Below are 27,906 nucleotides of genomic sequence, written 5' to 3' on the forward strand. Positions count from 1 at the left end.
TGAACCCGTCCAAGGAGGAATGGCACCGCCCTCTACCGGCCGGTCATAAACAAACGGACACCTCCGTTCACCCAGGTCACTGCTGTCTGGTGTCATGGTTCATCAGTGAAGGTGATGCGGATGTGTGTGGCTGGTGACGACGTTCTCAGCCGCAGCAGCGCGGCCACCGTGACGTCAGAGCTGCGAGATGATTCTTCAACGGCATTTGTTCATCTCATGCACGCTTTCAAACCCGCGTCAGCAACAAGCGACGCGGCGTGACTGTCCGTCATGGCAACGGTGGAAGAACCCCAGCGTGTTCACACGTGAAGCTGAGTCCTGGAAGTGTGTGGACCGAGCTCCTCACTCGGAAACACTGGCTGCAAACGTCTGGATTCCACCGTTCACCGAACTGATTGGCATTTACCACACGATCCACGACGTCTTCGTCAGGACAGGATGTCCGTCTTTTGCATTTCAAAGTAAGGGATCATGCATGTTTTAAAACTGTTCCGGAAACATAACACACCTCGGTATCTTGAGTTTTATTTCAGAATAAAATCTCTGCGGTCATAACCTCCTTGGTAGTTAAGTCCACCGCTGTACAGTTACAGGGCGCTATAATGTTGAAAATCCAAACCGGAAGTGTACTTTGTTATTGTCGCGGGTGTGACGGTGGCGCCCACTGTTGTTGGCAAACCGGAGTTCCTTCATATCGCATCGCCGTGTAAACATATCTGCCGCTGCAGGGCGCAGAACGGTTGCAGTGGAGTGACCAAGGTGAGTTTACAGCTCTGGGCAATGACTCGCTGTCAACGGTCGCAGCTGAACTTTGGCGCGATGTGAGCGGGCTTCTTTAGCTTCTAGCTTCATGCTAGCTGTCATTCCAAGCCAGTGACTTACTCCTCAGTCTCCAGTAAACAGTGTGTATCACAGAGAGGTGTGTGTGTGAGACGACTCGCCACAGGTGGAGGAGTTGCTACAGCGGCGGCTCAGTTGTGAGGCAGACGTGAGCCGAGTGTGACAGCTCAAGTTCACCTTCACCTCCGGCTGCACCGCCATGTCTTGGTCGTGTGTCTGTCAAGAAGCTCATGTCGGAGCGCGCTGTCTAATGTCGTGTCCGCTTCCAGGCGGCCCTGCTATGTGCAGCTGTGTGCGGAGCTCCAGGGCTCTGACCCCCGTCCTGCTGCCTCGGCTGCTGCTCCCACCCCCGGGTCACAGATGGGTCAGCAGGCTTCTGTCCACCTCCTCCCTGCCGCCCCTGCCCAGCCAGGCCCGGGTGGTCATCTGCGGAGGGGGAATCGTGGGCACGTCCGTGGCCTATCACCTGGCCAAGCTGGGCTGGACTGACATCATCCTGCTGGAGCAGGGCAGGTACCGCGCACAGGCTTCTGTCAAACTTGTCCGAGGCAGAGTCGAGACCGTGACCAGTGAGGGGGCCACGAGCCAGGCCAAACTGAAGCATCATTTTCATCAATCCTAGAGACGCATCGTTCAGTTTGGTCTCACCCCTCATTGGTTTCCATCTGGACTCCGTCTCGTGTTTGGTGGTCTCCACGGCAACACTGGTAAACATCGATAAAAGTCATGTGGGTTAACATGACAAGCCTTTCTTAACCAACAAGTGAGTTGCTCTGAAATATGAAACAGCCAGTGTTTCAATGCAAAGCTGCATGATGTCGCTGGTGACCTTTATCTGGGCGCCATGCCGGGGGTCTTTCTGAGTAGTGGAGTGAATAATGACAGCGAGTACTTTTGCCTTTCACATGTAGCTGTGGGAGACAATGCATGCGCCATGAAGCAGTAAATAAATCAAATGGCATCAGGGGCGCAGCGTTACACAGGTGCAACACACAACTGACAGCAGAGTCCTTTCCAACACTTGCGTCGCTCCTCCATAGCTGCCATCCCATCCTCCCTGACGTTGCCGTTTGTTTGAGCTAATTCACAAAAAATGAAAAGGAAGCAGCATTAAGTCTCCCTCCAGGAGGCTGCAGGTGATGGGTCCGGTGTTGGCAGGAGGAGGAGCAGGATTCAGGCTGCGCACCTTGTTAACCAAACTGGTATTGAGCGAAATTCAAACGTTTTATTAGGATCTTTGGGGATCATTGATTGGTTGTTAAAAACACAGTGAATTACCTTGTTATTTAGTTTGATTTTTCAAACAGGATCACTGTAAAATGCATTCATTTAAAAACAAATGCACAAGAGACATATGCTGGATGCCAACCGGCAACATGGTGAATCACAGGGCTATGCCTTAGCCCCCTGCTACCACAGGTCACGTGACCTGGCGCTCAGCTGGCAGCCTTGACTTGCCATGCCACTGCGTCGGATCAGGATCCTTCATGGAGCACACGGTGGCACTTCACTCAAACGCTGTGTCTCAAAAGAGGCAAGTCTAATCTCCCCCAACTGTGGGTCTCTCTGAAGACCGTCTCTTCTCTGTCAGTACGCCACCAGATCTAGCAGTTTTCAAGCTACAGCCTTTTGAAGTGGAGTTGTCAGAGTGGAACATTCCATTGAAGGAACTGGCTGGAGGGTTAACTAAACCCAAGCCAGTTGACTGCTACTGAACCAGTTTGTCCCGTGATATGAACTCCTTCTAACGCGCCTGTTCTGTGTGAGGTCAAATGCTTTGTGTGTTGCACCTCTGCTCCAATTCTGTTGATGCAAGTTGCGATTACTCCGTGGCTTCCTCCACTGAGGAGCGCATCGCGGCGGCTGTTGCGTGAAATGGCCATCGAATAGTAGCCTTTGAAATTTGGCGTGGTCTCAGGAGTGTGATGACATCATCATCTGCCGGCCTGCCGATTTTACTGGCGCCCCCCTGGAAGTGACATCAAACTGACACAGAAGACCACATGATGTTAACCTTCAGTTGTAGCAGTGAGCAGAAGCAGGTCTGGATTATCTGTGATGGTCTCGTTGTCAGACTCGGTGCAGGGACCACCAGATTGTGCGCCGGCATCGTCAGCGTGGCTAAACCCATCACCATCGAGTGCCAGATGGCCAACTACTCCAACAATCTCTATCAGCAGCTGGAGCAGGAGACCGGCGTCAAGACTGGTGAGATATTCTCAGCCGCGTGCTCCTCCATTCTTAGCTACAGCTGCATGACGGTGCCACTCCACCGAAGCCTGTGTGTCACTGGCCTGTTTCTTGAGTGTGATCTTATTTTTCTCCCTGTAGCCCAAAAATGCTATGAAGAATAGCCAACAGAGACAGGTGGAGACCAAAGATCAGGATTGTCACTGACCACGCTGTCCTTAAGTTTGTCTTGGAAAAGTCCTGTTCAAAAGTCAAAGAACTGCAGAACTGTCCAGAACTGCACCTTTGCAGCGCTGGCAGTTTCCGGGGTCCATCCACGTTGACCCCCAGGGTGGTGGTTGTTCTGGATGAGCGGAATGTGCTCTTCATCCTTGTCAACTGCCTCTGCATGTTCATCTTTGGGAACATGCAGCTAGCTATTCCTCCTCTTCCTGCTAAAATGCCATTGTTGATTGATCAGAGAAGATTCTAGGGTGGGCTGCAGTCACTTCTCTAATGAAATCTGGTCCTTTCCTCACCACGGCTTCCTTGTTTCCAGACCAGCCGCACTGGCAAAGTCCAGTGTTTGGTCTTAGCATTCTGATATCACCTATGAGTGGCCCTTCCAAGGGTTCTCACCAGTGTAGGAGGGCACGTTGGTGTAGCAACCTCAACGGCGAATCAAAAAACAAACTGAAACCCCGCTGCTGCTGGCGCTACACGCTCTCATCAATGATGTTTGTGTTTCAGGATACGTCACCACCGGATCTTTGTGTCTGGCCCAGAACCAGGACCGGCTCATCTCCCTGAAGCGCCTGGCGTCCAGACTCAAGTGAGACTCAGAACTATTACTACTACTAACTATACAGGGCTGCTGTATAGTTAGTAGTACGGCAACAGTTTGACTGTGTCACAATGTTGAAAGAACACAGGTGCTTTATGTCTGACAAGTGTGGCTGTTATGTCAATGAGATAAACAAAAAGATGTGTATTTTAAATGTTTAGTTTAAAGCGACTAGCAGCTGTCAAAACAGCAAATAGCTATTTATATATATATAGAGAGTATAAAAAAGGGAAATACTAGTAGTGTGACTCAATTTAAAAATAGAAAATCTGTTGAATTTAGGTTTGTACAGTTAATCATACCAATATTTGATACCAGAATGATCCAAGTAATGGGTCTGTCACCACCCGGTGGTCATGCTCCAGTGATGAGCTCCACCTTTAGAAGTTGCGTTGTATAAACTCAAATTCTCCCTCCGTCAGCATGCTCTGATGTGAATAATGATTTTGTTCTTACGTCGAACAACACACCTGACACCTTGAAAGGACACCCGTTTACTCTAGTTTTGCAATGTTGTGTGTGTGCGCCGTCCAGCCAGCGTCGCTGAGTGTTTATCCTCTCAAGAAGAGGGAGATAAAGGGAGAGGTTCCTTGGTGAACTCTGTCGTGTCCTCACAGGGTGCTGGGCATTAGTTGCAACATCATCAAACCCAAAGAGGTGGCAAAACTGCACCCGCTGGTGAACATCCACGACCTGGTGGGAGCTCTGCACCTGCCTGCTGACGCCGTGGTGTCGCCGCCCGACGTCAACCACGCGCTGGCCGTGGCTGCTGCCGCTCAAGGCAAGGCTTTGGGTCGCGCACGCGCGCACGCACTCGCGCGCACACTTGGGGCCACTCTGACTCACCACCTCTCTCTCCCGTGCAGGGGTCCAGATCCTGGACCGGACCAGCGTTCAGCAGGTTCTGGTGGACAAAGGTCAGGTGACGGCGGTGGAGACGGACCGAGGCTCCGTTGAGTGTGAATATTTTGTCAACTGTGCTGGACAGGTAATGACACGGACACACGAGGTCTCGCACACCCACACCCACACACAGACACAGATACAGGGAGACATTGACTTGATGACCTGGTGTGTACCATAATATCATTTAAGTCTTAACATTCATATTGTATTATTCTATGTCTTTAAATAATGTACTGGAATGTGAAAACGATGTTTGTGGACTTTTTGTTTTTACGTGTTTTTTTTTCCAATGTTTTAAGTCTTTTGCATTTCTTACAAAAGAGAACGTGAATAGTGAAGTTACCTTGACATGAATCATGAATTGAATGGAGCAAGACAAGTCGGAGACAAACCAGGTGAAACGAGGAGATTGAAAGAGAAACATGATTCTCAGATAGGAGATCCAAATGGTGCCACGCGGCAGGCGACTTGTGTTTCCCCGGGAACTGCTCCATCATCCACTAAGATGTTGACAAGGAACCGTGACAGGAGATTGTTTCAGCCGTTGTTGACAGATGCGCTTCCTTGTCAACACAGTGTGGATTTTGGTCCCGGCTGAGTCGAGACGCAGTATTTCTGGTGTCACTTGTCTGAACACATGGGAGAGGCAGATGGACCGAGGGCAGCCAGTGGGGGGGGCACCAGGGTCTGGTCTCAGGCCACCCACCAGGGACGGGCGTGCAGCGGTCGGAACCACTGGCTGCTGCTCTGCGGTTCTGTCTAGACCGGCACCAGAGCCCAGGCTGCCCTCTGCTGAGGCCACACGGTTCCACCCGCTCTGCTGTGTCTGCTCCTCCAGTGGGCGTACGAGTTGGGTCAGGCCAGTGAGACCAAGATTTCCATTCCTCTCCACGGCTGCGAGCACTTCTACCTGCTGACCAAACCCCTGCAGGACCAGCTGCCCCCCGACGCACCAGGTGCGGACGCCGACCCGCACCGGTCACATGGCCCACGGGCCCTCGTAACCGGCTGTGCTGCTCCGCAGTGCTGCTGGACATGGACGGCCGGATCTATGCCCGACCCTGGCAGGGAGGACTGCTGTCCGGAGGCTTCGAGAAGAACCCCAAACCCATCTTCACCGAGGGCCGGAACCAGCTGGAGATCCAGAACATGCAGGAGGACTGGGACCACTTCGGTCTGGTTTTTGTCGTTGAGCTTTTTCCATCTCACGATTCTTCTGATGAAATTTTAGTATAATCATTTAGACCTTACCTTAAAAATCAATGTGCTTTTGAACGATGCACCTGATTATTTTGTAATTTATTTATTTTTACATGACCATTTACTTGATGATTTTCACCTGGTCTTGAGTTTGTTTCATTTTCGACTTTATATCACTTTATTTTCTGCACTTACCATTTTTTTGTCTTTGAGAATTTTTTTTTTTTTTGTTTTATTAGATATGTATTAGATATGTTTTATTACATATCTAATACATTTCGTTTCATGAATATCCATTTGACGTTTTTATTCCTGTCTTTTTTAGTACAAATTGAATTGGATTCTCTGATAAAACGTGTTCATGGACAAATCTTTTCCACCATTTTTTGATGATTTTTATTTCCTCCCTTGTTCCCCTGCAGAGCCCATGCTCAGCAGCCTGCTGCGGAGGATGCCGGCCCTGGAGTCAGCTGAGATCCATCAGCTGGTCAACTGTCCCGAGTCCTTCACCCCTGACATGCGCTGTCTGATGGGGGAGACTCCGGGCGTGGCCGGCTACTTCGTGCTGGCTGGGATGAACTCGTCCGGACTGTCGTACGCCGGAGGAGCCGGCAAGTGAGTGAGGAGGCGCGGCCTGAGGCGCCACTCGCTCATTCTGATGTGTTCAAGGTACCTGGCGGAGTGGATGACCTACGGTTACCCCACCGCCAACGTCTGGCCCCTGGACATCAAAAGATTCGGGAACCTTCAGAGCAGCCGGACGTTCCTGAGACACCGAGTCATGGAGGTCATGCGTGAGTAGAGGAGTGGGTCTGCGGTGGCTCCGGGGTCAGAGCTCCCCCCACTGACCCCTGTGTGTGTGTCGCCAGCTCTTCTGTACGAGCTGAAGGTCCCTCGCTGGGACTTCCAGACGGGTCGCCAGCTCCGGACCAGTCCGCTGTACGACCGGCTGGACACGCAGGGAGCGCGCTGGATGGAGAAGCACGGCTTCGAGAGACCCAAGTACTTCGTCCCTCATGGGAAAGGTAGAGCAGCTCCCACTCACCACCAGTGAAATCAAAGCTGCTATTTCTGTCCTGGTCAGGTCCATCACCCTTTCCCCGGCCTCTCCCCCGAGGACTGAGACCCACTCACCCTGATATCTTGATGGGTTTTTTTTGTTTCAAATATTTGTATTGATTTTAGAGAACATGAAATGAAATATATATATCTACATAAGTATAAGTATATCCCTTCCCTCCCTTTACCTACGTCAGCTGAGAGTTTAGTTTCCCGTCTTTAGACACCACACATGGCAAACACAAGTTAATAATCAAACAAAGCTGGATGTCGGGTTCATACCATGATAAAAAATATCAACATATCTAGCACAATGTGATGGTCAGTACAGACTGAACACATGATGAAGTTCAAAGGTGCAGATTCTGGTGTCTGGGGTGTCTATCCGTTAGCCAAGAACCGCTGGGATAATGAACACAAATGAACACTGCGAAAGTGCTGCAGTGCGCTCCGGCCCCAGTCCGTGCGCAGGTTCGAGAGATGACCTCTGTGTCACCTTGCTGCAGATCTGCTGTCGCTGGACCAGAGCAAGACCTTCTACAAACCCGACTGGTTCGACATTGTGGGAGCTGAAGTCAAGTGCTGCAAAGAAGCCGTCTGCGTCATCGACATGTCCTCTTTCACCAAGTTTGAACTGACGGTGAGTTCCAGCGCCGGAGCGCGTCTCACAGGTGCTGGTTTGTCGTGACACTGGCGCCATGCGTCTCTGCAGTCCAGTGGTGACGAGGCTCTGGAGTTTCTGCAGCACCTCTGTGCCAACGACCTGGACGTGCCGGTGGGTCACATCGTGCACACCGGGATGCTGAACAGCAGGGGGGGCTACGAGAACGACTGCAGCGTGGTGCGCATCAGCAAGAACAGGTGTGTCGCCCGCCGGGCCTGAGTTGTGAGCGGCCGCTGACGCTGACCCTCTGACCGCTGTGGTTGCAGCTTCTTCATCATCTCGCCCACTGACCAGCAGGTCCACTGCTGGTCCTGGATGAAGAAGCACATGCCCAGTGACCCGAACCTGCACCTGGAGGACGTCAGCTGGAAGTACACTGGTGAGCAGTGCTGTGTGGACCTCTGTGCTGCCGTGACGGGGCTCACGGTCTGTCTCTGTTCCAGCCTTGAATCTGATCGGACCGCGAGCCGTGGACGTCCTGGCTGAGCTCTCCTACGTCTCCATGACCCCGGAGCACTTCCCGTCCATGTTCTGTAAAGTAAGTGCAGCAGGCCAGAGAGATGGGTCAGTGACAGGCCTGAGCTGGTACTGGAGGTGAGCGGTGTGTTACCCAGGAAACACACTCTGTGAACCCAACATGAGTCTCCCGGGATGGGCAGGCGCGGCTCCAGGGCATTTTCTGAGCCACATGTAACAATGGGGGGGTGTAACAAAAGTGAGGCGCAAAAGTGTATAAGGCTGCAAATACAAAGTTTCAGTTTTAATGGTGAGCAACAACACAAAACAGATGTTCCAGCAATAGTGGAGGGGTGTGTTGACCTATCTTCAGTGGGAGAGCTAACTCGGGTAGGACACACCTGTTTCAGAGCAGTTTTATTGCAAATTTAATGGCACTTGCGACAGACACCTGAAGTGAAGCTGATTGGTTCACGCACTTCTTGCTGAGTGACTTCATACAGTATGTGATTGATGCTCTCTGCGAGCAACCTTCTCCCTCGTTCACTGATACCTGGCGCCCCACTCCCCCACTTCAGCGGTGACAGCGCCCGACTCGCTGCTGATGACCAAACGTGAGCATCCCGGACTTGGACTTCATTGTGTTGGATGTAACATGTGCCAGACTGGTCAAGACCGACAGAGAAAACTGTCATCGTTGAAAGAAGGATTCTGGCCTTTTGTTGAGTTTTGTAATGTTTTTAGTCTTGGATATTCATCAGGAGCCTCACACTGATCCACTAAACCAGAATTTTTCAGCCAGGGTGCTGCGGCACACTAGAGTGTCAGGTGTGTCACGGGAAAATGACCTCTTCCCACACACTCACAGCCAAGAAGCCGCTCACGTGCTTCAACAACTTCCAGCTGTTTTTAAAGCTGATGCCCCTCTAACTGGACCACACACCTTCACCACAGAACCATGGAGGGAGGGAGGGATCCTTGTGGGAGCCGCCACCAGGCCAAAAACTGTCTGCAGCGCAGAGCTAACAGAGCTAACCTGACCTGTCTGACTTCCAAACTGCATTGATGCTCATGGACTGTCAACGTTGGCTCTGGGCTTTAAAAGGTGGCTCTGAACAACTAAACGCACCACAAAATACATGTGAAGAGAGAAAGAATCATTGTTGTTATGAAGCAAGTTCAGGCAGAGAAGCCAAGCATTTGTCTGGAAACTCCAGTCACATCATGCAAAAGAGAAGTGATCCCATCCAAACAGTGATTTCAAGTCAGTCCACACATCAATGAACCATGATATAGTTTGCCATATTGCCGCCTCTTTCTGGACACATGGGAAACAAAGACATTTTCTGCCATGTGTTTCTGCCAACAGCCTGGCAACAGAACAAGCCAGGGTTTCACCAGTGAAGAGGGAGTTTCTACAGGGCTTTAAGCACCAGTGGCCCAGGTTCCTGTGGTGCTGTGAACCAAGGTGCCGTGGCTGGAGAGAGGGTGAAAAACACTGCAGCAGAGGCCCAGAGTTGGGGGCAGGTGTTTGTGCCTCACTCATCAGGAGGAGACCCACCAGTCACGTGTCAGAAGGCTGTTGTTGGTCAGACTGCTGCTGCTGCTTGTTTGGTTCACCAACGTCAGCCTGCAGCCACCGAGGCTCAGGGGTGGATCAGTTTGAGGCTCCTGACATCTCCAGTGTGGGTCTGGCTTGATGTGGTCCTGACCTCAACACTGCTCTCCTGTGTGTGTGTGTGCGTCCAGGAGATGAGTGTGGGCTACGCCAACGGCATCCGAGTGATGAGTATGACTCACACTGGAGAACCAGGCTTCATGCTCTACATCCCCATCGAGGTTGGTTCACCTCTTGCTCACCGGTGGCCTGGTGCTGGGTCTGACCTGTGTGTGTGTGGGCGCCCCCTGCAGTACGCTCTTCACGTCTACAACGAGGTGATGTCGGTGGGTCAGAAGTACGGCATCAGGAACGCCGGCTACTACGCGCTCCGCAGCCTGCGCATCGAGAAGTTCTTCGCCTTCTGGGGTCAAGACCTGGACGCCTTCACCACGCCACTGGAGTGTGGCCGCGAGTTCCGAGTCAAGTTGGACACGGTCAGTGTTAACCCCCCCCCCTTGACTCCTGGTCTCAGCCTGACCCCTCCTCCTCCTCCTGCAGGACCGGGACTTCGTGGGGCGCCAGGCCTTGCTGCAGCAGCGCCAGGACGGTGTCTTCCGCCGCTTCGTCATGTTGGTTCTGGACGACCACGACACGGAGCTGGACCTGTGGCCGTGGTGGGGTGAGCCCATCTATCGAAACGGCCATCTGGCCGGTGCCACCACCAGCAGCGCCTTCAGCTACACGCTGGAGCGCCACGTCTGCCTGGGCTTCGTGTCTCCGCCGCCGGGGCCCGAGGGGCTGCCCACACCCTTCACCCCCGACTTCATCAACCGCGGCGACTATGAGGTGGACATCGCGGGTCAGCGCTACCCGGCCAAGGCCAAACTCTACCCCTTCAGCTCGCTCTTCACCCAGCAGAAGCGCCGCAAGGACGAGCTGGAGCTCAGCAACCTGCAGGGGAAGTGAGGGCACCGCCGTGGCCCCCGCCACGCACTCCCACCACTGCAGCGCCCCCTCCAGGGTCGGAGGGTGGCTGCGCTGCTGTCACTCCTGCAAAGCTCCGCCTCCCGAGTCTCCAAGTGCAATATCAGCTGCTGTCAGCGCCTCAGCAGCCAAGTGCCTTCCTCAGCAGAGGGGAATCCACCCGGCAACCTCTGGTGTTGGACCTTTATTTAATCCGCGCCTTTGCACCTTGTGGAATGTGAGGAGACTCCGTGTGAGGATGACATATAAAGCCTCTCCATCCCGTCCGCTCGTCCTCGCCGTGTTTTTATCCACTCTGCCGTTCACTGTATGCTTTCCTGTGCAAGTGTCTCCGCTCGCCTCAGTCCTGCAGATAAAGAACGAGGCCCACCAGCTTCAACACAAAACCTTTATTGAGCAGTGGCGACGACACACATCTTCATGTCCGACGAGCTTTGCGGGGCCTGCAGCCGTTGTGAGGCACCGGCGTGTTGTCTGTGATGGACACGACCTCCAGACCCCCCATGGTTAACCCCTTGATGGCCGACTGAGGAGAAAGAGACCGGCCGATGGAGACCAAATCAGAGTTCTGGGCATGTGTGGCTAATGATCATATGTCATTGATATAGGGGACACACACACACAACCTAAACAGATATGTTTTTTAAATGTCTTTCTAAAATAAATCCAGCAAACGAGGAGCTCCAATGGAAGCTGCCAATAAGTTGACAATAATCCAGCACAAAACCACCTGGATTCACACGACTGCAGTTCAGGACAGAGCGTCCGCAGTCACGCGACTCACCTGACGCCCCGGGCCCAGACCTTTGACCACCACTCGCACAAACGTCACTCCCTTGGCCGTGGCTTTCTGAGGGACGGACGGACAGCGTGGTCAGACCCGGCAGGGCAGGTTTCAGCTGAGGGTTTGGGCCGTGACCCTCGGACCCGGAACCCAGACCCACAACTCACCGCGCCGGCGGAGAGTCCCGCCGTCTGAGCGGCGACCGGCGTGGACTTCTTGATGTTCTTGAAACCTTCCGTGCCACAGGAGGTCCTGACCAGCGACTGGCCCGCGCTGTCCGTCACCTGGACGTGTGTGCTGCGGGGAGACGCGTCAGTGGTTGTGACAGAGCCGCAGGCGCTTCGCACTCACTTGTTGTACGTGGCTTTGATGTGAGCGACCGGAAGCTCATCGTAGCTCTTCCCGCCCCACTTGAGTGGACTGTCCTGACCCGGCAGAGGGGGGAAGTGACTGGCAACACAAGCATCATCCAGACCGTGAGCTGGCTCTCCGGCTGGGAGAAGCGAGGCCCGAGCAGACTGACCTGAAGCTCTCCTGCAGCCTGGCGGCGCCTCCGTGCACGGCTCTCTGCAGCCTTCAGACACACACAACACGCACGTGACCAGGCGCGAGCGTTAGCCGCGGTTAGCAAACACGGGAGGACATGAGCAACGGAAGCTTTCGAACACTCACGAAACGCCCCCGCTCGCGTTGACCGACGCCGCAAACTGTCGACTCATCTTGCTCAGCTGAGCAGCCGCGTTGACGAGAGCGCAGTTCAACCTCAACATCTTTGTCCACCGAGTCCAGGACACAACTGACGCGACATTGGAGCGAACAGGACGCGCCACTGATGACGACACGGAGGGGTGAAGGCTCCGAATAGTCATCGAAATGTCATCGCATATCACACGGGCAGACATGAAGTGGCCATAGCTTAGCCTTTAAAATATAGATTTATATACTATAATTAATAGGCAATACTGATTTTTTTTTTATTATTTAGTCTCATCCAGTTTTGAAGTTGGTACGTTCTGAAGCCGAACGGCATTGTGGGCCAAAGTTTGCTGCGTTCAAGGGCAGAAAATATATTCGTACATTTCAATTTTGACGTCTTGTTTTAAAAACGTTATTATCCTTCATGTAAATATGAATACCAACACAGCAAAAATAAATGCACCAATTATGCGTGTGGTTGTTTTCAAAAGCAATAAAAATATATGTCACATTTATGTCGGCGGACGCTGAAAGAGTGGTCCTGTGTGCCTTCCATGTCCGGACAGTGAAGGCAGCACTCCAAGATGGCGCTCCCCGGTGGAAGGACGGCGGTTCGGGCTCTGCTCCGCTCCTGGTCCCGTCACGGAGCCGCCGCGGCGCGACACTCGAGCAGGAGTTGGTTACACCAGTGTCAGTTACAGACAAACACGTCGAGTGGGAAGGCTTCTCCGTGGAGCCTGGCGGCAGCGGTGTGTGTCCAGAGGCTTCCGGTCATCTCGGCGGACAGCAGTGCCGTGGAGCAGGAGTTCGAAGGCCTGATGCAGCAGGTGAGTCCCCCGGTGCCACTGTCTCGCTGGATGTTGACGTCCTCGTGAAGCAGCTCGCGCGGTGCCCTGTGAAGCGCGCGTACAGAGCCGTGTCTGTGGCGCCCGACAGATGGAGCTGGAGAGGAGCCTCCTGTCGGACCACGAGCTGCGGCTGCTGGAAGACGCCGAGCGACTCCGACGGAAGCAGTCGGACGACTATGACCCGGAAGAAGACGACAGCCCCAAAGAGCAGGACATCGTGCTGACGCAGGACCTGGAGGACGCGTGGGAGCAGAAGATGAGGAGCTTCCAGCCCGAGGCCCGGGTCCAAGGTGAGCGGCGGGGAGCGGCGCCGCGCTCTGCTCTGCTCTGCTCTGCTCTGCTGACCGCATCTCTCTCGCTCTCTCTCTGCAGCGCACGTGGACCAGGACCTGACGTCACCGCGCCGCTGCCTGGCCCAGTCACTGGTGCTGCTGACCCAGCGGCGCGTGGAGGGGCAGGACCAGTGGCTGCTGCCTCAGACTCGCTGGCAGGAGGGAGAGACTCTGCAGCTGACAGCCCAGAGAGCGCTCGCGGAGCTGCCAGGTACCGCTGACATCACCACCAGGCTGTCGCCTTCTGATGACATCGGTGTCACCACCGAGTGGAACGACCTGCTCGTTGATCCTAACTTGACTCGTCACAAACGGGTTCAGCGATTGGCGTGGTGGATGCAACTGCTCTCATCCAAAAGCCAAATCCAGTGATAGCAACTGAGCCGTGTCTCTCCCTGTCTTCCCTGTTGGGAGTGGAAGGCAGACGGGATGGTGAAGACCTCATCAGTTCCCCTCCCTGGACCGAAGTCCGGCTCAGCAGCGCTGGCTTCAGGATGTGGAGTCTGGACTCATGAGCCCAGAGATGTTGACCCTGATTGTCGCTCTCCTGCAGGTGCCGACCTGAAGACCACCTTCTTGGGCAACGCTCCGTGCGGGGTCTACAAGTCCAAGCTCCCCCGGGCGCTCCGGACCGACACCTTCCTAGGGGTGAAGGTGTTTTTCTTCAAAGCCTACCTGAGCGACGGCGGCGCCGCCGTGACCTCTGACCCCTCACGCCTGTGGCTGAGGAAAGGCGAGCTGGAGCGCTTCCTCAGACCGGAGTACCAGGCCAAGGTGGACCGCTTCCTGCTGGACCTGTGAGGCGGGACGCTCTCAGCCTCCTCTCCTCGCTGTCGTTGTTGTGTGGTGAAGGCTGGTTTGTGTCCTCAGTCGCTTAGTGGTCCGGGGGCGCTGCTCAGGACCGGATGTAAAAAACCATTGCGGGTCGTCTAGAAATAAAGTTGTGTAACGGCAGTGGTCAGTTCACTGTCTCTCACTGACAAGGTTCCACCAGAGGGGGCGCCGGAGCCATCAGCCCTGCTCCGAGGGTTGCTCCGCCCCCTCGTCGGCCTCGCGGGAAGGTGTCTTGGTTTTTCCACGCGATGGAAGGTGCCTTGTACGGAGGCCTGGATGCGACATGCAGGTGTTTCCTCCTGTCGATCTCGTGATCAGTGGGCTCCAGTGGTGAATGACATCCACCTGTCTGTCTCCCAGGGCTCCGTCACGGTGTGCTACATCTCATCCCTCCATCTGACCGAGTGCCTCGTGCTCAGGAGGACACGCCACGCCCGCTCCTGGTCCATGGCGCCTGTGCTCCCTCGAGCGAGAGAGAGTTATCCATGAAACCTGGTGATCATCACGATTTCACTCTGAAGTCATGCAAGTCACATCCCAAAATATGGACACATGCGTGTCACTTCCAGGCCTCCGTAGTTCTGCCCGGGCGGCTGAGGACTACCTGATGACATGACAATGACTTGGAGATGACTTGGTGAAGTCTTGATGTTGACTTGAAGAGGACCTGATGACATGACGATGACTTGAAGATGATCTGATGACTTGACAATGACTTGATGTTGACCTGAAGATGACTTGATGACCTGGTAACATGACAGTGACTTGGAGATGACTTGGTGAAGTCTTGATGTTGACTTGAAGAGGACCTGATGACATGACGATGACTTGAAGATGATCTGATGACTTGACAATGACTTGATGTTGACTTGAAGATGACCTGGTGACATGACAGTGACTTGGAGATGACTTGATGTTGACTTGAAGATGACATGACGATGACTCAGTGAGGACTTGCTGTTGAGGAGGAAGAGATGCTCCCCCCCTGCTGGGCTGATGACCAGAGCCTGGATGTTGGAGCAGAGCAGCAGCAGCAGTGCAGCTGTGGTGTCGTCTGGGAGAGACTCAACTCTGACGGCTGCTTCAGCATCTCTATCTCCACACCATCAGCTGCTTGGTGCAACTGAAGATCAGATCAGGAGGAGGCTGTGAGCCTGAGCAGGTGTGAAGAGCAGCAGTGCTTCACGTGAACGACACCAGACCAAGAGGAGGCGCGTCCTGCAGCTCTGCTCCTCTGGGGATTACTGGCGTGTCAACTGAGGGTGGCGCTCTCTCTGACAGAGCTCTGAACTCATCAACACACTTCCCTTCACACCCTTTCAAAATAAGACCCTAGCCAGGGTGGGGACGGAGCGTGTCGACAGCGCCCCCTCTGGTGTGCTCCTGAGTGGCTTATGGTGGTGGGAGCCGGGTGAGTCAAGGGGCAGCGGACTCCACCTCACCCAACTCTTCCAGCTCCTCGGCCTCCTCTCAGCTTCCACCTCATCATGTCGTCCTTCTTCCTGAGGTCATCCAAGTGACCCGAGCCATGAGTCACCCGAGGCAGCACGAGTCCTCATTTCATCCACCTCAGGAGGCAGAGACTCCAGTGGTCGAGTCACTTCCGGGTTTCACAGGGACTTGAGCGGATCTGTGGGACTCAGTGAAGTGCTGGCTCTGTCCTGCCTCTGTAGGACTCAAGTCAGCGGGGTAGTTCACGTCCATGAATGGAGTCAGTCGCTCAGCAGAGGTGTGTGAGAATGGATTTGGTGCTGACAGACTGACACGTTTGAGGTCACACCGGAAAGAAGAATTTCATTTCACATTGTTGACGTTTTCTTCCTGCTGTTTAAGAATGACCAGCGACAAGTCCTCCAGTAGAGCACCAGTCCACTGCTGCGAGCGCACCGCCGCTGGTCTGTGACATCATGGACGTGGAGCCTGTGGTCGGCGCGCGTCAGAGTGCACGGGATCTGTGGAGATCCCAGTGGGTAACAACAGGACAGTATTCCAAAGCAAAACAGCGATAGCACGGTCCACAACTCTCACTTGCTTCTGAGGCGTCCGGGACACGTCCACGCGCACACGTCACGTGCGCGGGTGCGCCTTCTTCAGCCAGTGAGACGAGCAGTAGCCAGCCATAAGTAAGACAGACCTAATAGCACTGCACTCCACTCATCCACTGGAACATGACAGGCCCCTTATTGTGAGACAGATAGATCTATCAATCTCATTCCGAGCCTTTATGATGCCTCGTCCACGAGACGTACCTCGGTCTAATGGCTCTCTCCGACACAGACACTGCGGACTGTTCCCCTGGAGTCTGGCATTGTCCTCCCTTCAACCAGGAGTTTGGTGGCGCGGAGGTTAAGTTCCTCTTAGTCGTGTTCCGTCTTCGTCTCTCTTGCAGAAGGGCCTAGTACTCTGGGGTCCCCTGGCGGCAGAATGAATCTGCCATATATTGAACTTGCCTCCGTGCATAGAGCTGGTCCTTGGAGAAGACACCAGGAGGAATGTCTGGCTGTGTTCTCACCAACAGCAGATGATTTGGGCTCCAGGCCTGCTTCCTGACTGTCCTTATTTGGCCTTCCCAGACGCCTCCCCGATGGGGCGCAGCGGCCGTGTCCTCTTCCAGCATCGCTTGTCTGATCTTGGCCTGGTCCACATCTTTTATGGACTCCTTCAACTCCCTTTCAGCACCGACACAACGAGCGCCGTCGTGCGACCGAAGAACAGACACTTGTTGTACAAAAAGTGGCGTAGAGCATGAATCCATGAGCTGGTGTGGAGGGAGTGTGCCACCTCTGAAGTGAAGCGCTCCAACACGTGGAAAGCTCACCATAGCGCGTGACTTTGCCGCGGCCTGGACTGACCTCAAATGGGCCGGAATCATCCACGCCGGTGTTGGTGGCTTACCTGGCAACAGCCGACCGGTCTTCTGTTCCCCTGCTCTGGCATGCAGTCCTCTGCGTGTCCCACACTCTGAGACGCTTCCTTGCATGGCTGAGCAGGCCTGTGGGATCCTGAAGGTGCCTGCAGCTTCATGGATGTGACGGAGGAGGACTTTTGCAATCCAGTCTTCCTTGTCTGCCGTGTCTCAGTACGCCATCTTCAGACATGGATCCAGCTGAAAGATATGACTACCGTATTGTCCGTACTATAGAGCGCACCCTCAATATTACACGGACCCTAAGAAGGAAAAGAGATCTTTGTCCTACGTAAGCCTGCACTGTTGCTGTCTGCATGAGGATCACTTCTGGTTCTAGTTTGGAAAACAGGCTCCAGCATGGAGACGGACTCCTGGAACAATCTGGGCAATGTTCTGAACCTGAATCATGAGCTCCTCACATCTTGTTACATTGAAGTTGGCAGAGCTGCCCACACACGGGCCAAAACAGCGCCATTTGAGCGCTTTAAAGGTCAATAAAAGTCATGATCGACTTCACTGATGATCATGTTCATCCAGGTGTCTGCTACTGAATGAACTGCTTCACCATGCTTTGTCTCATGAGAGACTGAGTCCAACAGCAGTGGCAGAGACCATGGCTGAGGTCACCTCACTGTGCTCCAGCATGAGTACCAGGACCAAGAACTGAAGAACCAGGACCGCTCCACACAGCCGGAGTGGAGCCTGAGTTTGTCTACCTTCCCCCAAGTGAAGGAACGAGGAAGCTCAGGAACCTCTGGGACAGTGATGGCTGAGGAGGAGGAGGAGTGATGGAGCCGGCCAGAGATGGGCGGGGCCACAGCTCCAGCAGGGTCGTGACACTCCTCTGGCAGGGAAGACCTTCGTTTGGATTTGAGCCGGTGGGTTTTTGGTGGCCACTCTCACGAGTCAACGGACACATTAGAGGTGTGTATTGATGCAACAGCTTGATGTGAGGAGGCTCAACATGACGCTCTTCTGACTGTAGGAAGGAGGGATGCTCCTCCAGACAGGGGGAGCACTCAGCGGAAGCAGCTGTCTTCAAGCTCCTCCATGAAGGAACACAAGCCGACGGTGAGCACTGAAACACAGTCAACCATGGAGGTCATCAACACGAACACACGAGTCAGAGACGACAGGAGGAAAACCAAGAAGCCACGCGGCGCAGGGAGAAGAAACGGAGTCCAAATATGAGCACCAGGGTTTAGAGTGGCGAACAGAAGATCATTCAAGACGTGGGATAAAACGTACGCGGGTAGAGAGGAACGGACGGAACAAACGACCCGGCCCGCGTTGCTGGAGTCCTGGTGCTTTTACACACAGGTGACCAGAGGATGATGGGCTCCACAAACACAGGAAGGAAGGAGGGAGACACAGAAACGGGAGTCAAGGGAACAAAATAAAAGCGGAGTGGCTGTGGCCCCACAGGGCCGGGGGCCGGGCCCTCCACTGGCCAGTGCACTTGCCAGACACAAACTTCTGGCATCTCATTTTACACTTCATTCTGGCGCTGACCGAACCCCCACCAGATCTGCTTGTAACCCCGACCTCTCTGAATGAGGATGGACGCTCAGCTGAGGGAAACCTCGGCTGGCCCAGTGGCCCCTGCCCTGCTCAGTACCGGGGGACACCAGCTGGGCTGCATCGCCGCCATGCTAACTGTGATCCAGATGAGCAGAGTCCCTGGACACAAGGGTTTCTCTGTTCACGTTGGGTCCAGCATGTCCACACAGACAACAAACCAACTGAAAACACCGAAAGCTGAGAAAGAGCAGCAGCGGCCGAACTGGCTGCCACTCTCACAGCAGCCTTGGTTCTCTGGATGCTTATTGGATGGTTCACTGTGGAGAGAGAGGCAGGGGACGAAGTGACAGCAATGTCCCAACAAAGATAGAAATACAAGAGTGTGTGTGTGTGTGTGTGTTGGGGGGTGAGAGAGAGACATGAGGGGGCGTGTGTGTCGGGTGCACGCGTGCTATATTCAGGTTGGGTCACTAGAACATTCTCAAGTCAGCTGGTAGCTATTTTAAGAGACTTTGCACTGTGTTGACTGCAGGACCTCCAGCGCAGCAGCAGGTTTCATGATTCTCTCCTCTTTACCCTTCAATAATACGCTCGCTTCATAGCTGTGCACTTGCATGTGGCTGCATGCTGCGCTGGGCTTCCTCTGTCTCTGTCTCTGTCTGTCTGTCTCTGCCTCTGTGTCTCTGTCTCTGTCTCTGTCTGTGTCTGTCTGTCTCTGCCTCTGTCTGTGTGTCTGTGTGTGTGTGTGTGTGTGTGTGTGTGTGTGTGTGTGTGTGTGTGTGTGTCAGGTGAGCTCTGAAGCTCAGTCATGCATGCGCGTGGCTTGTCATATTTGTCATCCAGGACGCTCCCTGACGTGTCAAACACCACGAGGTGTGTAGCGCAGCACCAGCCGTCCATGCTGGTATCTATGACGTATGATGTGTCCATAGTGGCTGTAAATGCCCGTAGAGCAGGAGACCCATGCGGCACAGCAGTTCCATCGTATTCCTGCTCCGACCCAAAACACCAGACAGACAGACCTTCTCCTCAGGGCTGGCTACACCACTCTCTCTCAGTCACCCTGCAGCTCAGCACCTTAGCATGTAGCATTGCTAATGGCTCCTCCACACAGTGCACAAGTGCGGCCGTGTCCCAGGGTGATAGACAGAAGAACATACGGCGTAAGGTGGCGGCGGCTCGACCCAAGGCAACAGGCCCGATGGTGGCCCGAGTTACTGAGCGGCGTGTTCCATGGCTCCTCATCAGGTCCAACACGTCTCGCCTGCTTCTCCTCAGAGCAGCTATGGCCGACGGCGGCGACCTGTGCTCGGAGGACTTCCAGGACTTCTCCCTCTACAGCGACTGGAGCGATGAGCAGCTGATTCAGCTGGCGATAGAGCGAAGTCTGAGCGAGCGCCAGGCCCGCGCCGCGTCTCCTCCCGTGACCCAGCGTCGCAGCCCTCAGCCTCCGGCTCCAAACCAGACCGTGGCTCACTACAGCTCCCCGAACCCCCCCATGGAAAAGCCACCGGACCCGTGAGTGCGGCGCTCATGATGGTGGGAGTCTCCAGCCTGAACGGCCTTTGCTTGCAGAGACACCTTTGACGGCGTGGTCAGCTGCTTCGTGACCGGCTCGGGGAAGCGCATGGTGGCTTACCGGAGACACGACGGCAGCCTGGTGCACGTGGCGCCGGAGCCTCTGGAGTACGTGGCTGTGTGTCCCACGTCTGTGTCAGCCCGGCTGGTTTGGTTCTTCTCTGCAGGGTGGAGGAGCCTCTCCTCCAAGCTGTCCGCCTGGGTGACGCAGAGACGGTCAAACAGCTGGTGACGCGTGCAGGAACCAACCCGCTGCTGCCGGACAAACCTGGCTGGCTGGCCATCCACCAGGCCGCCTTCTACGACAGGGGGCGCTGCCTGGAGGTCTTACTGGCAGGTGAGGGGGGCGGAGCCACGCCAGGTGAACCCACGGCTGTGGAGACAAAGACAGTTTCTTCATCTGAGTCACACCCACCAGCACCAGTCGGCGGGTCCACTATTTACACAGCACATTCTCTGACAGGATCATGAACACTTCCTTCACATTCACTCACCGGTCCAAGGTGAGCCTCGCTGCCAATGCAGCAGCCTGTTGGAGAGTTTGGAGCTGGCTGGAATCAGCAGAAGACAATATTGGTGATCCAATCCACCTCACGCCGTGCACCTCTGCGCGTCCGTTCACGGGTTGTGTCCCAGAAATGAGTTCTGGCTCAGCAGCTGCGCCCGGTGGAGCCACCCAAAACTCTCAGAGGTCGTGACCCCTTTATCCACCAAAGTTTCTCCACCTGGGCTCCGTCCTCGTCTGATTGGTCCTCAGCCACGTCACCATGGCAACGGGCTTCCCCCAGGTGCCTCGTATGAGGACCAGCTCTGGAGAAGATGGCCCTCTCCAGCCTCCTCCGTCTGACCTTGGACCCTGGAGTGAATGACTTTCAATGGCTGCTTCACTTCTCTCTTCCTCACGCACCACTCTGTGAATCACTTCTCTATTCGTAGCACAAACAATTCCAACCATATTCATATTGTAGAATAAATGCACCGCTCCCGTTGGTCTGCACCTACAACAATGACTCAGTGTCTGTTGCCATCTTCTCAGCTCAGCCAGGAATGGTGAACCAACAAACCGAGCGTGGAGAAACCGCCCTGCTGATCGCCACCAGCCGCGAAAACCTGAGCCCTGCGGAGCTGCTGCTGGAGCACGGCGCCAACACGGACATCAGCAACCACGAGAGAGAATCGCCACTCTACAAAGGTGAGCACAACCCGCCTCCCGTCAGGCCCACGGTTCGACCAGCTCGCCACTGTAGATGCACACAGAGGGGTTTCAGTGACAGCCCTGCTGAGTCATCTGGCGTCCTGTCAATATTTGCTTTTGGATTGGGCTCAAACTGGGATCCCTCATGGTTGGTGCAGTGAGGAGGTCTGGAGTGGCAGAGCAGCAGGTTGGAGAGGAGCAGGACGTGTGTGGGAGACGGTGGTGAGGTGTGCTGCAGGTGGAACACAGGAGCTCAAGCTGGAGGTGGGACTGCACCAAGGCTCCGCTCTGAGACCCTTCCTGTTGCTGTGGTGATGGACAGGTTGGACCGTGATGTTTGCAGATGACGCTGTGATCTGTGGTGAGAGCAGGGAGCCAGTGGAAGATCCGCTGGAGAGGTGGAGGTTTGCCTTAGAAAGGAGAGGAATGAAGGTCAGCCGCAGTAAGACAGAATCCCTGTGTGTGAATGAGAGGGAGCCAAGTGGACAGGTGAAGCTACAGGACGCAGAGATAAAGTAGGTGGAGGGTCAACTGTCCAGGGCCATGGAGAGTGTGAGGAAGAGGTGAAGAAGCGGCTGCAGGCAGGATGGAATCATTGGAGAAAAGTCTCAGGTGTGATGTGGGTGTGGGCAAGGATGAGAGGGAAAGGGTCCAAAAGGGTGGTGAGGCCAGCAACGTTGTATGGTTTGGAAACAGTGGCACTGAGGAGAAGACAGGAGGCAGAGCTGGAGGAGGCACAGATGAAGATGCTGAGCTTCTCTCTGGGAGTGAGAGCAGGACGATGATAGGATCAGAGGGACAGCACATGTGCTCAGGTCTTCAGGAGACCAAGTCAGAGAGGCTGGATGGAGATGGTTTGGACAGAGGAGAGAGAGAGAGAGAGCCAGTAGATGAAGATGTTTAAATCACAGGAATTCACTGGTACTGGTTTCATCTACTGACGACTGGTGACAACTCTACTACATTGAGTGTTGTGCATGTGTGTGTGTTGGCTGTTCTTGTATGTCTGGCCTTGTGAGGACCTGGGTGAGTTTGTCTTGGCCGGTCCTCACTGTGTCAGGCCTCAGTTTGACAGCTGGGTCAGTATCAGTGGCTGTTAGTTTGGCTCAGAGTCCAGGTTCAGTCCAGCCTGGTGTTTTGGATGGTTAAGTGTGGGAGGCTGGGGAAAGGGTGATGTCAATGAGAGACCTCACAATGTCCCCACAGGGACAGCAATACAAACGTGTGTGTGTGTGTGAGTCTGCCAGTGTGAGCATTCTCTTTGTGGCTGCAGTTTCTGTGACACCACTGTGTCATCGACCTGGAATCCAGATGTCTGGAAGACTCACTCACGTGTTTGGGTTCTTCTCCTGTCCCGGACCTTTCAACAAAGTCTGGAATCTAAACCCAGATGATCGAACCAGGAGCCTAACCTGGACCTGTGTGTGTGTGTGTGTGTGTGTGTGTCAGCCTGTGAGCGGAGCAACGGCGCCCTGGTGGCGGCTCTGCTGAACCACGGCGCCTCGGTCAACGCCCAGTGTCACTTTGGCTGGACTGCCCTGCAGGAGGCGGCTTCCCGGAACAACGTGGAGATCTGTGAGATGCTGCTGAAGGCCGGCGCCAAGCTCAACCTGCCGAACATCTACGGCATCACTCCCACCTTCACAGCTGCTCAGAGCGGACAAGTGGCTGCGCTGCGCTGCCTGCTCAAACATGGTGACCTTGAATGTCCTCCGTCCCTCAGCTTGCTCGCGCGCTCCTTGTGACCGACTTGTGCATGAAGGTCTTTGTGCTCGGTGTGTCAGGGGCCGATGTGAACACGGAAGCGGCAGATGGCGCCACGGCTCTTTATGAAGCGGCCAAGAACGGCCACGAGGCCGTCGTGGAGCTCCTGCTGTCACAGAGCGCTGACGCCAACAGGCCGGGCAAAACTGGGCTGCTGCCGATCCACGTGGCCGCGCAGCGCGGGAGCGACACGTAGGTGTCTCTCTCTGTGATGAGGGCGAGCGAAGCGGGCGTCACGTGACCACCAGTGTTTCAGTACCATCCATTCTTGGCCCGTTACATGAGCGTTGTCCATGTGGAGATCAAACCCACCACAGCACTCTGTCAGGGTCCCGTCAGTGCCAAGGGCCTGACATTGGCGTGCTGAATATCCTGCTCAAAGTGACGCTTCACTGGACTGTGACGCGCTCCCTCCTCTGATCCCCGTGTCTTCTCCGCGGCAGAATTGTGTCCATGCTGATCCCCAGGACCAGCAAAGCCCGGGTCCGGCGCACCGGCATCAGCCCGCTGCACTTGGCTGTGGAGCGCAACCGAGACCAGGTCTTGGAGGTCCTGATCCGAGCTGGGTTCGACGTGAACGCGCAGCTCTCGGAGGAGCGCTCCAAGCTCTACGAGGACCGGCGCAGCACGGCGCTCTACTTCTCCGTCCTGAACAACAACGTCGACGCCACGCGCGCGCTCCTGGCTGCCGGCGCGGACCCCAACCTGGACGTGCTGCGGCCGCTGATGGTGGCCGCGCGGCAGGGCTGCATCCGGACCGTCACGCTGCTGGTGGAGCACGGGGCCGACGTCAACGCCGAGATCCCCACGCACCCGACCACCTTTCCCGCCGTCTACATGTTCTCCATGAAGTACCTGCCGCTGTTCAAGTACCTGCTGGACAACGGGGGGCGCGCGCGCCCCTGCTTCGACTGCGCCTACGGCAGCGCTCCGCACCCGCCAATCGGGACGAGCCGCTCTCCGGGCGGGAGCGACGCTCGCGACCGCGGCAGGAAAGGAGTGCAGGTGCCGGCGCTGGTTCGTCTGTTCGCTTGCTCGGCCGCGCGCTCACGCCACTTCCTGTCGTTGGCAGTTCTGCGAGATGATCTCAGCCCCGAGCATCTGCCGCTGGTCCGGGCCCATCATCGACGTCTTGTTGGACTACGTCGGTCACGTGACCCTGTGCTCCCGGCTCCAGGAGCACCTGGACAGCTACCCAGACTGGGGGGTCATCAAGGACAAAGCCAGTGAGTCTCGCACGTCAGTGAGTCGCTTCGCAGCGGAAGCTGCAGCGCAGCATCAGGCCGCCGCCGCCGCCGCCACTGACGGGCTCTCTCTCTGTGTGTGCGTGCGTGCCCAGCTCCCCCGCGCCCCCTGCTGCAGCTCTGCAGACTGCGCATCCTTGGCCGGGTGCAGCGTCGTCACCTTCACAGGTTGCCTCTTCCTGCCAGGTTGATCTCCTTCCTCCAACACCAGGAAGGAGCCGACGTCCTTTGACATGTGGGTCACAGGCCCAGGGCCTCGTCAGCACGAGGACACATGCAGGACTCACTGTCAACACTATGTGAAAATACATTTCTTTTACAGTGGCTTCATTCAGCCTCATGTTGATCTGCGTTTTCATGGCGGAGAAGCTGCTCATGCTGTGTGATTTGTTGTTGTCAGGGCCAATGTCATCGTGACCACTGGTCCGAACCACCTGGGGAGGGAGCGACGTGTGCGGACCAGACTTGCAGAGACAGACACACGTTTGACTCGGATCCGTCACCACGCGACTCTGCTAAAGCTGGCCGGAGGCGACACAAGCGATTCCACCGACCAGCGTCGTGGCAGATCACGGGGGGGCCAGGGTTCCTGAGGGGTCAGCGACCCGAGCAGGGTGAGAGTTGACCCTGATGCGCGGCAGGAAGAAGCCAGTGGAGCATGCCGCCACCACGGGAAGCTCAAGACTGAGAGCTGCATGGACAAAGCGACCAGATGCTGCCCCCGTGTGGCGGAGCTTTGACATGACCTCCACCGACGGACCCATCCCGGTGGATCACGTGCTCGCGTGTCGGGAAGAAGAGGCACGCGTTAAAACATCAAAGACATTTATTTGTTGATGCTGGTCCTGAAACTTTAGCTGATGAAAAATATTTCCTTTCAACACAAAACGATTTTACATTCCCAGAAATGGTACATAAATAATCAGAGCCTTTTCAGTGTAGCACAAGTCCACGTCACATTGGAGCCTCGCAGCGCCCCCTGCTGTTCACACAGAGAACCGCCGCCGGCAGAGTCGGACACACTCGGTGGAGATTATTGCGCTGACTTGGCGGATTCGTCACCACACGTGACCTCCTGCCATGTGAAACACACGCGCACACAGACATGACGGCAGGCGACCACAACAGTCGCTGTTTGACACACAAACCCAGGCACGCGCCGCACCAACATTCGTGGCTTGAATCGACTTGATCTTCCAAAAACATTCCACTGTACACGTCAGGGCACGAGACACATGGAGGGTACACGACGTCACATGCAGATGAGGACACCATGACGTGCAGCCTGCACCGCGCCTGTGGCAACATTCATACTGCGTCTGCTCCGGCCCGGAGCCGGGAGGCGCAGGGGCCGAGGCTCAAGTCTTGGCGTGTCAGCGCTGGAGAGCAAAAAGCAACAGAGGAAGCGCAGCGACGTCAGGACGCCGCCGTTTTTGGTTTGAAAAAGTCCTGGCAAATACACGCAGCACAACTGAATTGAAGTGAGGCAAAGGTGGGTGGGAGGGAACGTGTCAACAACGACTCGAGTCACGCTCTCCACTGGACTCACTTCCCAGAAGCATGAGGGTGGAGAAGCAGCTCTCTCAAACTCAACAGCAGACGGTGTCTGGACCTCCATGCGTGAAAACGCCCTCAGTGCCACACCACAGCAAACAGTGTGCCGAGGAGGCCCACAAATGCCTGCCATCCATTGATCAGGGTCGGTGTTGAAGCCCATCACGAGACTAATCCTGGACCCACATTGACTCACAAGCATTTCTCAGCGGTTGGCAAAAAATGGCTTTAAATTAAAGGCGTATAAAAATAGGAATCTCCCTAAAACGACAGGTGAATTTGAATCAATGCTGCTAAAGCAAAAGACGAGGAGCCAAGCCAGACGAGTGTTGGAGGGGCGCTCCAGTGTACTCTACTCCTTTCAAGTTTCTATGAGAAAAACAGCAAACCCTGAAGGTGTCTCCGAGAGAAGAGGAGGCCAGGCCAGCGAAGGCTGGACGGCCGCAGCGTGGCCCAGCCACCAGCATGGCCGTCCAGCCCAGCCCCGCCCCCCTCTCTCTCACACACACACACGCCGCACCTCCACTCCAAACATTCCTCTCCACAGTGCAACAGCATGGCAGCAGATGGATAGCAGTGCTCTCATTAAAAAAGAAGAGAAATGGAAATAAAAATATATATATATACACAACATCATGGGAGAACGCAGTTTTCTCATCTTTTGGTCCGGCGTCCCGCTCCTAAATGCTTCCTTTCATCAACAGGAGTTCCAACACAACGCGTGTTCTGAAACCAGAAGCAGAGACACATGAAGTCAGTGAGTGTGTGCGTGTACTGATGGAGAGGCATGGTCACTGGAGGGGCACCGAATCGAAGGATTTGAATACTGAAGCCCAGCGAACATCCAGTGTTGTCCTGAGTTCTTCATATTTGGTTAAGTGTGGCAGAAATAGTCGAGAACATATTTGGCTTTTTTTCATTTTCTATCTCAGCCTTTTCTTCTCACATAATAACAATGTCCAACCTACGACCGTGACATATACGAGGCTTCAACACTGTCCTCGCTCTGCAGCACTGTAAAAGTACTGAAAACTTCAACAGTGTGTACAGCGCTGAGGCGTCGCCAGGACGGCGCTCGGAACAGGAGCTTCACACTTGACACCGTGGTCGACAGACGTGGGTCGGACAGAAGCGCTCCCGCTGGCTCTGCAGCCGACCGGCCGGTCGCCGCTGAGAGAGGAGGAGCGGGTCGGCAGATTTGTCACGGCTCATCCAGAATGGGGGAGTATGGATTTCCAGTGTTGCATCAGTGGTGATGCGTGGCATTTTTTATCCTTAAAAAACACATGCCATCACATGAGGTTGTGGATTAGAAGCGGAAGCCATGATTCAGGCTGTGCTGCACGGTGTTTCATCGCTTCAGCGACTCCTCCCTACTGAAGTGAACAAGTGGCTGACCACATCACTGCGGCCGCATCACTGGAGCAGAAACAAACCGAATGCTGGAGAGACAACAGGGAACAACATCATACCAGTCACCTGTCAGTCAGTGTTCATCTTGACATCACAATTTCACCTTGTTGTTGCAAAATGCAGATTCAGTTTTAGTCCCAATTTTGTCATCATCTCAATTGGTCCAGTTTTGGTCGAGAAAAATGAAGTTTGCAATAGAATATCTTGTTGTCATAGAGGTCTTCTATATCTGCGATGAAGAAAGTGACGTACATTTTTCATGTGACACCGACACTGGTGTGAGAGTTTGTTTTCATTCCACACACCTGAAGTGGATGTGTGTGTGTGTGTGTGTGTCACGTCAGGCTGAGGAGTGTCATTATTTTCTCTCAACAAGCATCAGAGGGACAGGGAGGCAAGATGCACGCCACGTTCGCACTGACAACACGTCCCAGCGCGGGGACAGACTCAGAGCCACGCCAGTGGTGACTGACTGGTGTGGAAAAGTACACAATGTCATCTCGTAATCTCACC

General features: G+C 54.8%; 4 protein-coding genes and 1 long non-coding RNA gene across 7 annotated transcripts; 3 read left to right on the forward strand and 2 right to left on the reverse strand.

Moving 5' to 3' along the window:
- The first annotated feature begins 67 nt into the window (after positions 1-67).
- Positions 68-10,997, forward strand: pdpr (pyruvate dehydrogenase phosphatase regulatory subunit). 2 transcript variants are annotated; one of them, XM_053864421.1, is made up of 18 exons: positions 68-461; positions 1,110-1,353; positions 2,915-3,048; positions 3,760-3,841; positions 4,471-4,634; positions 4,720-4,841; positions 5,598-5,715; positions 5,784-5,933; positions 6,382-6,574; positions 6,629-6,753; positions 6,829-6,984; positions 7,525-7,658; positions 7,731-7,879; positions 7,949-8,061; positions 8,126-8,220; positions 9,888-9,977; positions 10,050-10,232; positions 10,297-10,997. In XM_053864421.1, the coding sequence occupies exons 1-18, from the start codon at positions 188-190 to the stop codon at positions 10,702-10,704; spliced, it is 2,934 nt and encodes a 977-aa protein (XP_053720396.1). In that variant the 5' UTR covers positions 68-187; the 3' UTR covers positions 10,705-10,997. The 2 variants fall into 2 exon arrangements, with proteins under 2 accessions (XP_053720396.1, XP_053720397.1); XM_053864422.1 differs by lacking the exon at positions 68-461 and adding an exon at positions 640-759.
- A 99-nt stretch (positions 10,998-11,096) lies between these two features.
- mrps11 (mitochondrial ribosomal protein S11) lies at positions 11,097-12,348 on the reverse strand. Its single transcript, XM_053864428.1, has 6 exons — positions 12,179-12,348; positions 12,030-12,080; positions 11,858-11,956; positions 11,674-11,803; positions 11,507-11,572; positions 11,097-11,248 (listed from the first exon to the last, which is right to left on the reverse strand). Exons 1-6 carry the CDS (start codon positions 12,274-12,276, stop codon positions 11,141-11,143), a joined length of 552 nt encoding a protein of 183 aa, XP_053720403.1. The 5' UTR covers positions 12,277-12,348; the 3' UTR covers positions 11,097-11,140.
- On the forward strand, positions 12,209-14,227 carry mrpl46 (mitochondrial ribosomal protein L46). 2 transcript variants are annotated; one of them, XM_053864427.1, is made up of 5 exons: positions 12,209-12,354; positions 12,769-13,029; positions 13,139-13,340; positions 13,423-13,593; positions 13,936-14,227. In XM_053864427.1, the coding sequence occupies exons 2-5, from the start codon at positions 12,787-12,789 to the stop codon at positions 14,181-14,183; spliced, it is 864 nt and encodes a 287-aa protein (XP_053720402.1). In that variant the 5' UTR covers positions 12,209-12,354; positions 12,769-12,786; the 3' UTR covers positions 14,184-14,227. The 2 variants fall into 2 exon arrangements, with proteins under 2 accessions (XP_053720402.1, XP_053720401.1); XM_053864426.1 differs by lacking the exon at positions 12,209-12,354 and having other exon boundaries at positions 12,747-13,029.
- On the reverse strand, positions 13,660-26,703 carry LOC128758474 (uncharacterized). The gene is made up of 3 exons (XR_008414491.1): positions 20,492-26,703; positions 20,285-20,421; positions 13,660-18,202 (listed from the first exon to the last, which is right to left on the reverse strand). It is a non-coding gene; the product is annotated as an uncharacterized LOC128758474 (long non-coding RNA).
- On the forward strand, positions 17,888-26,761 carry LOC128758468 (ankyrin repeat and SOCS box protein 2-like). Its single transcript, XM_053864423.1, has 10 exons — positions 17,888-20,163; positions 20,221-20,331; positions 20,391-20,560; positions 21,260-21,415; positions 22,868-23,113; positions 23,203-23,374; positions 23,626-24,187; positions 24,255-24,408; positions 24,522-24,661; positions 24,827-26,761. Exons 1-9 carry the CDS (start codon positions 19,454-19,456, stop codon positions 24,656-24,658), a joined length of 2,418 nt encoding a protein of 805 aa, XP_053720398.1. The 5' UTR covers positions 17,888-19,453; the 3' UTR covers positions 24,659-24,661; positions 24,827-26,761.
- The last annotated feature ends 1,145 nt before the right edge of the window (positions 26,762-27,906 follow it).

This window comes from Synchiropus splendidus, chromosome 5 (assembly GCF_027744825.2).
Source record: "Synchiropus splendidus isolate RoL2022-P1 chromosome 5, RoL_Sspl_1.0, whole genome shotgun sequence".
NCBI classification, from domain to species: domain Eukaryota; kingdom Metazoa; phylum Chordata; class Actinopteri; order Syngnathiformes; family Callionymidae; genus Synchiropus; species Synchiropus splendidus.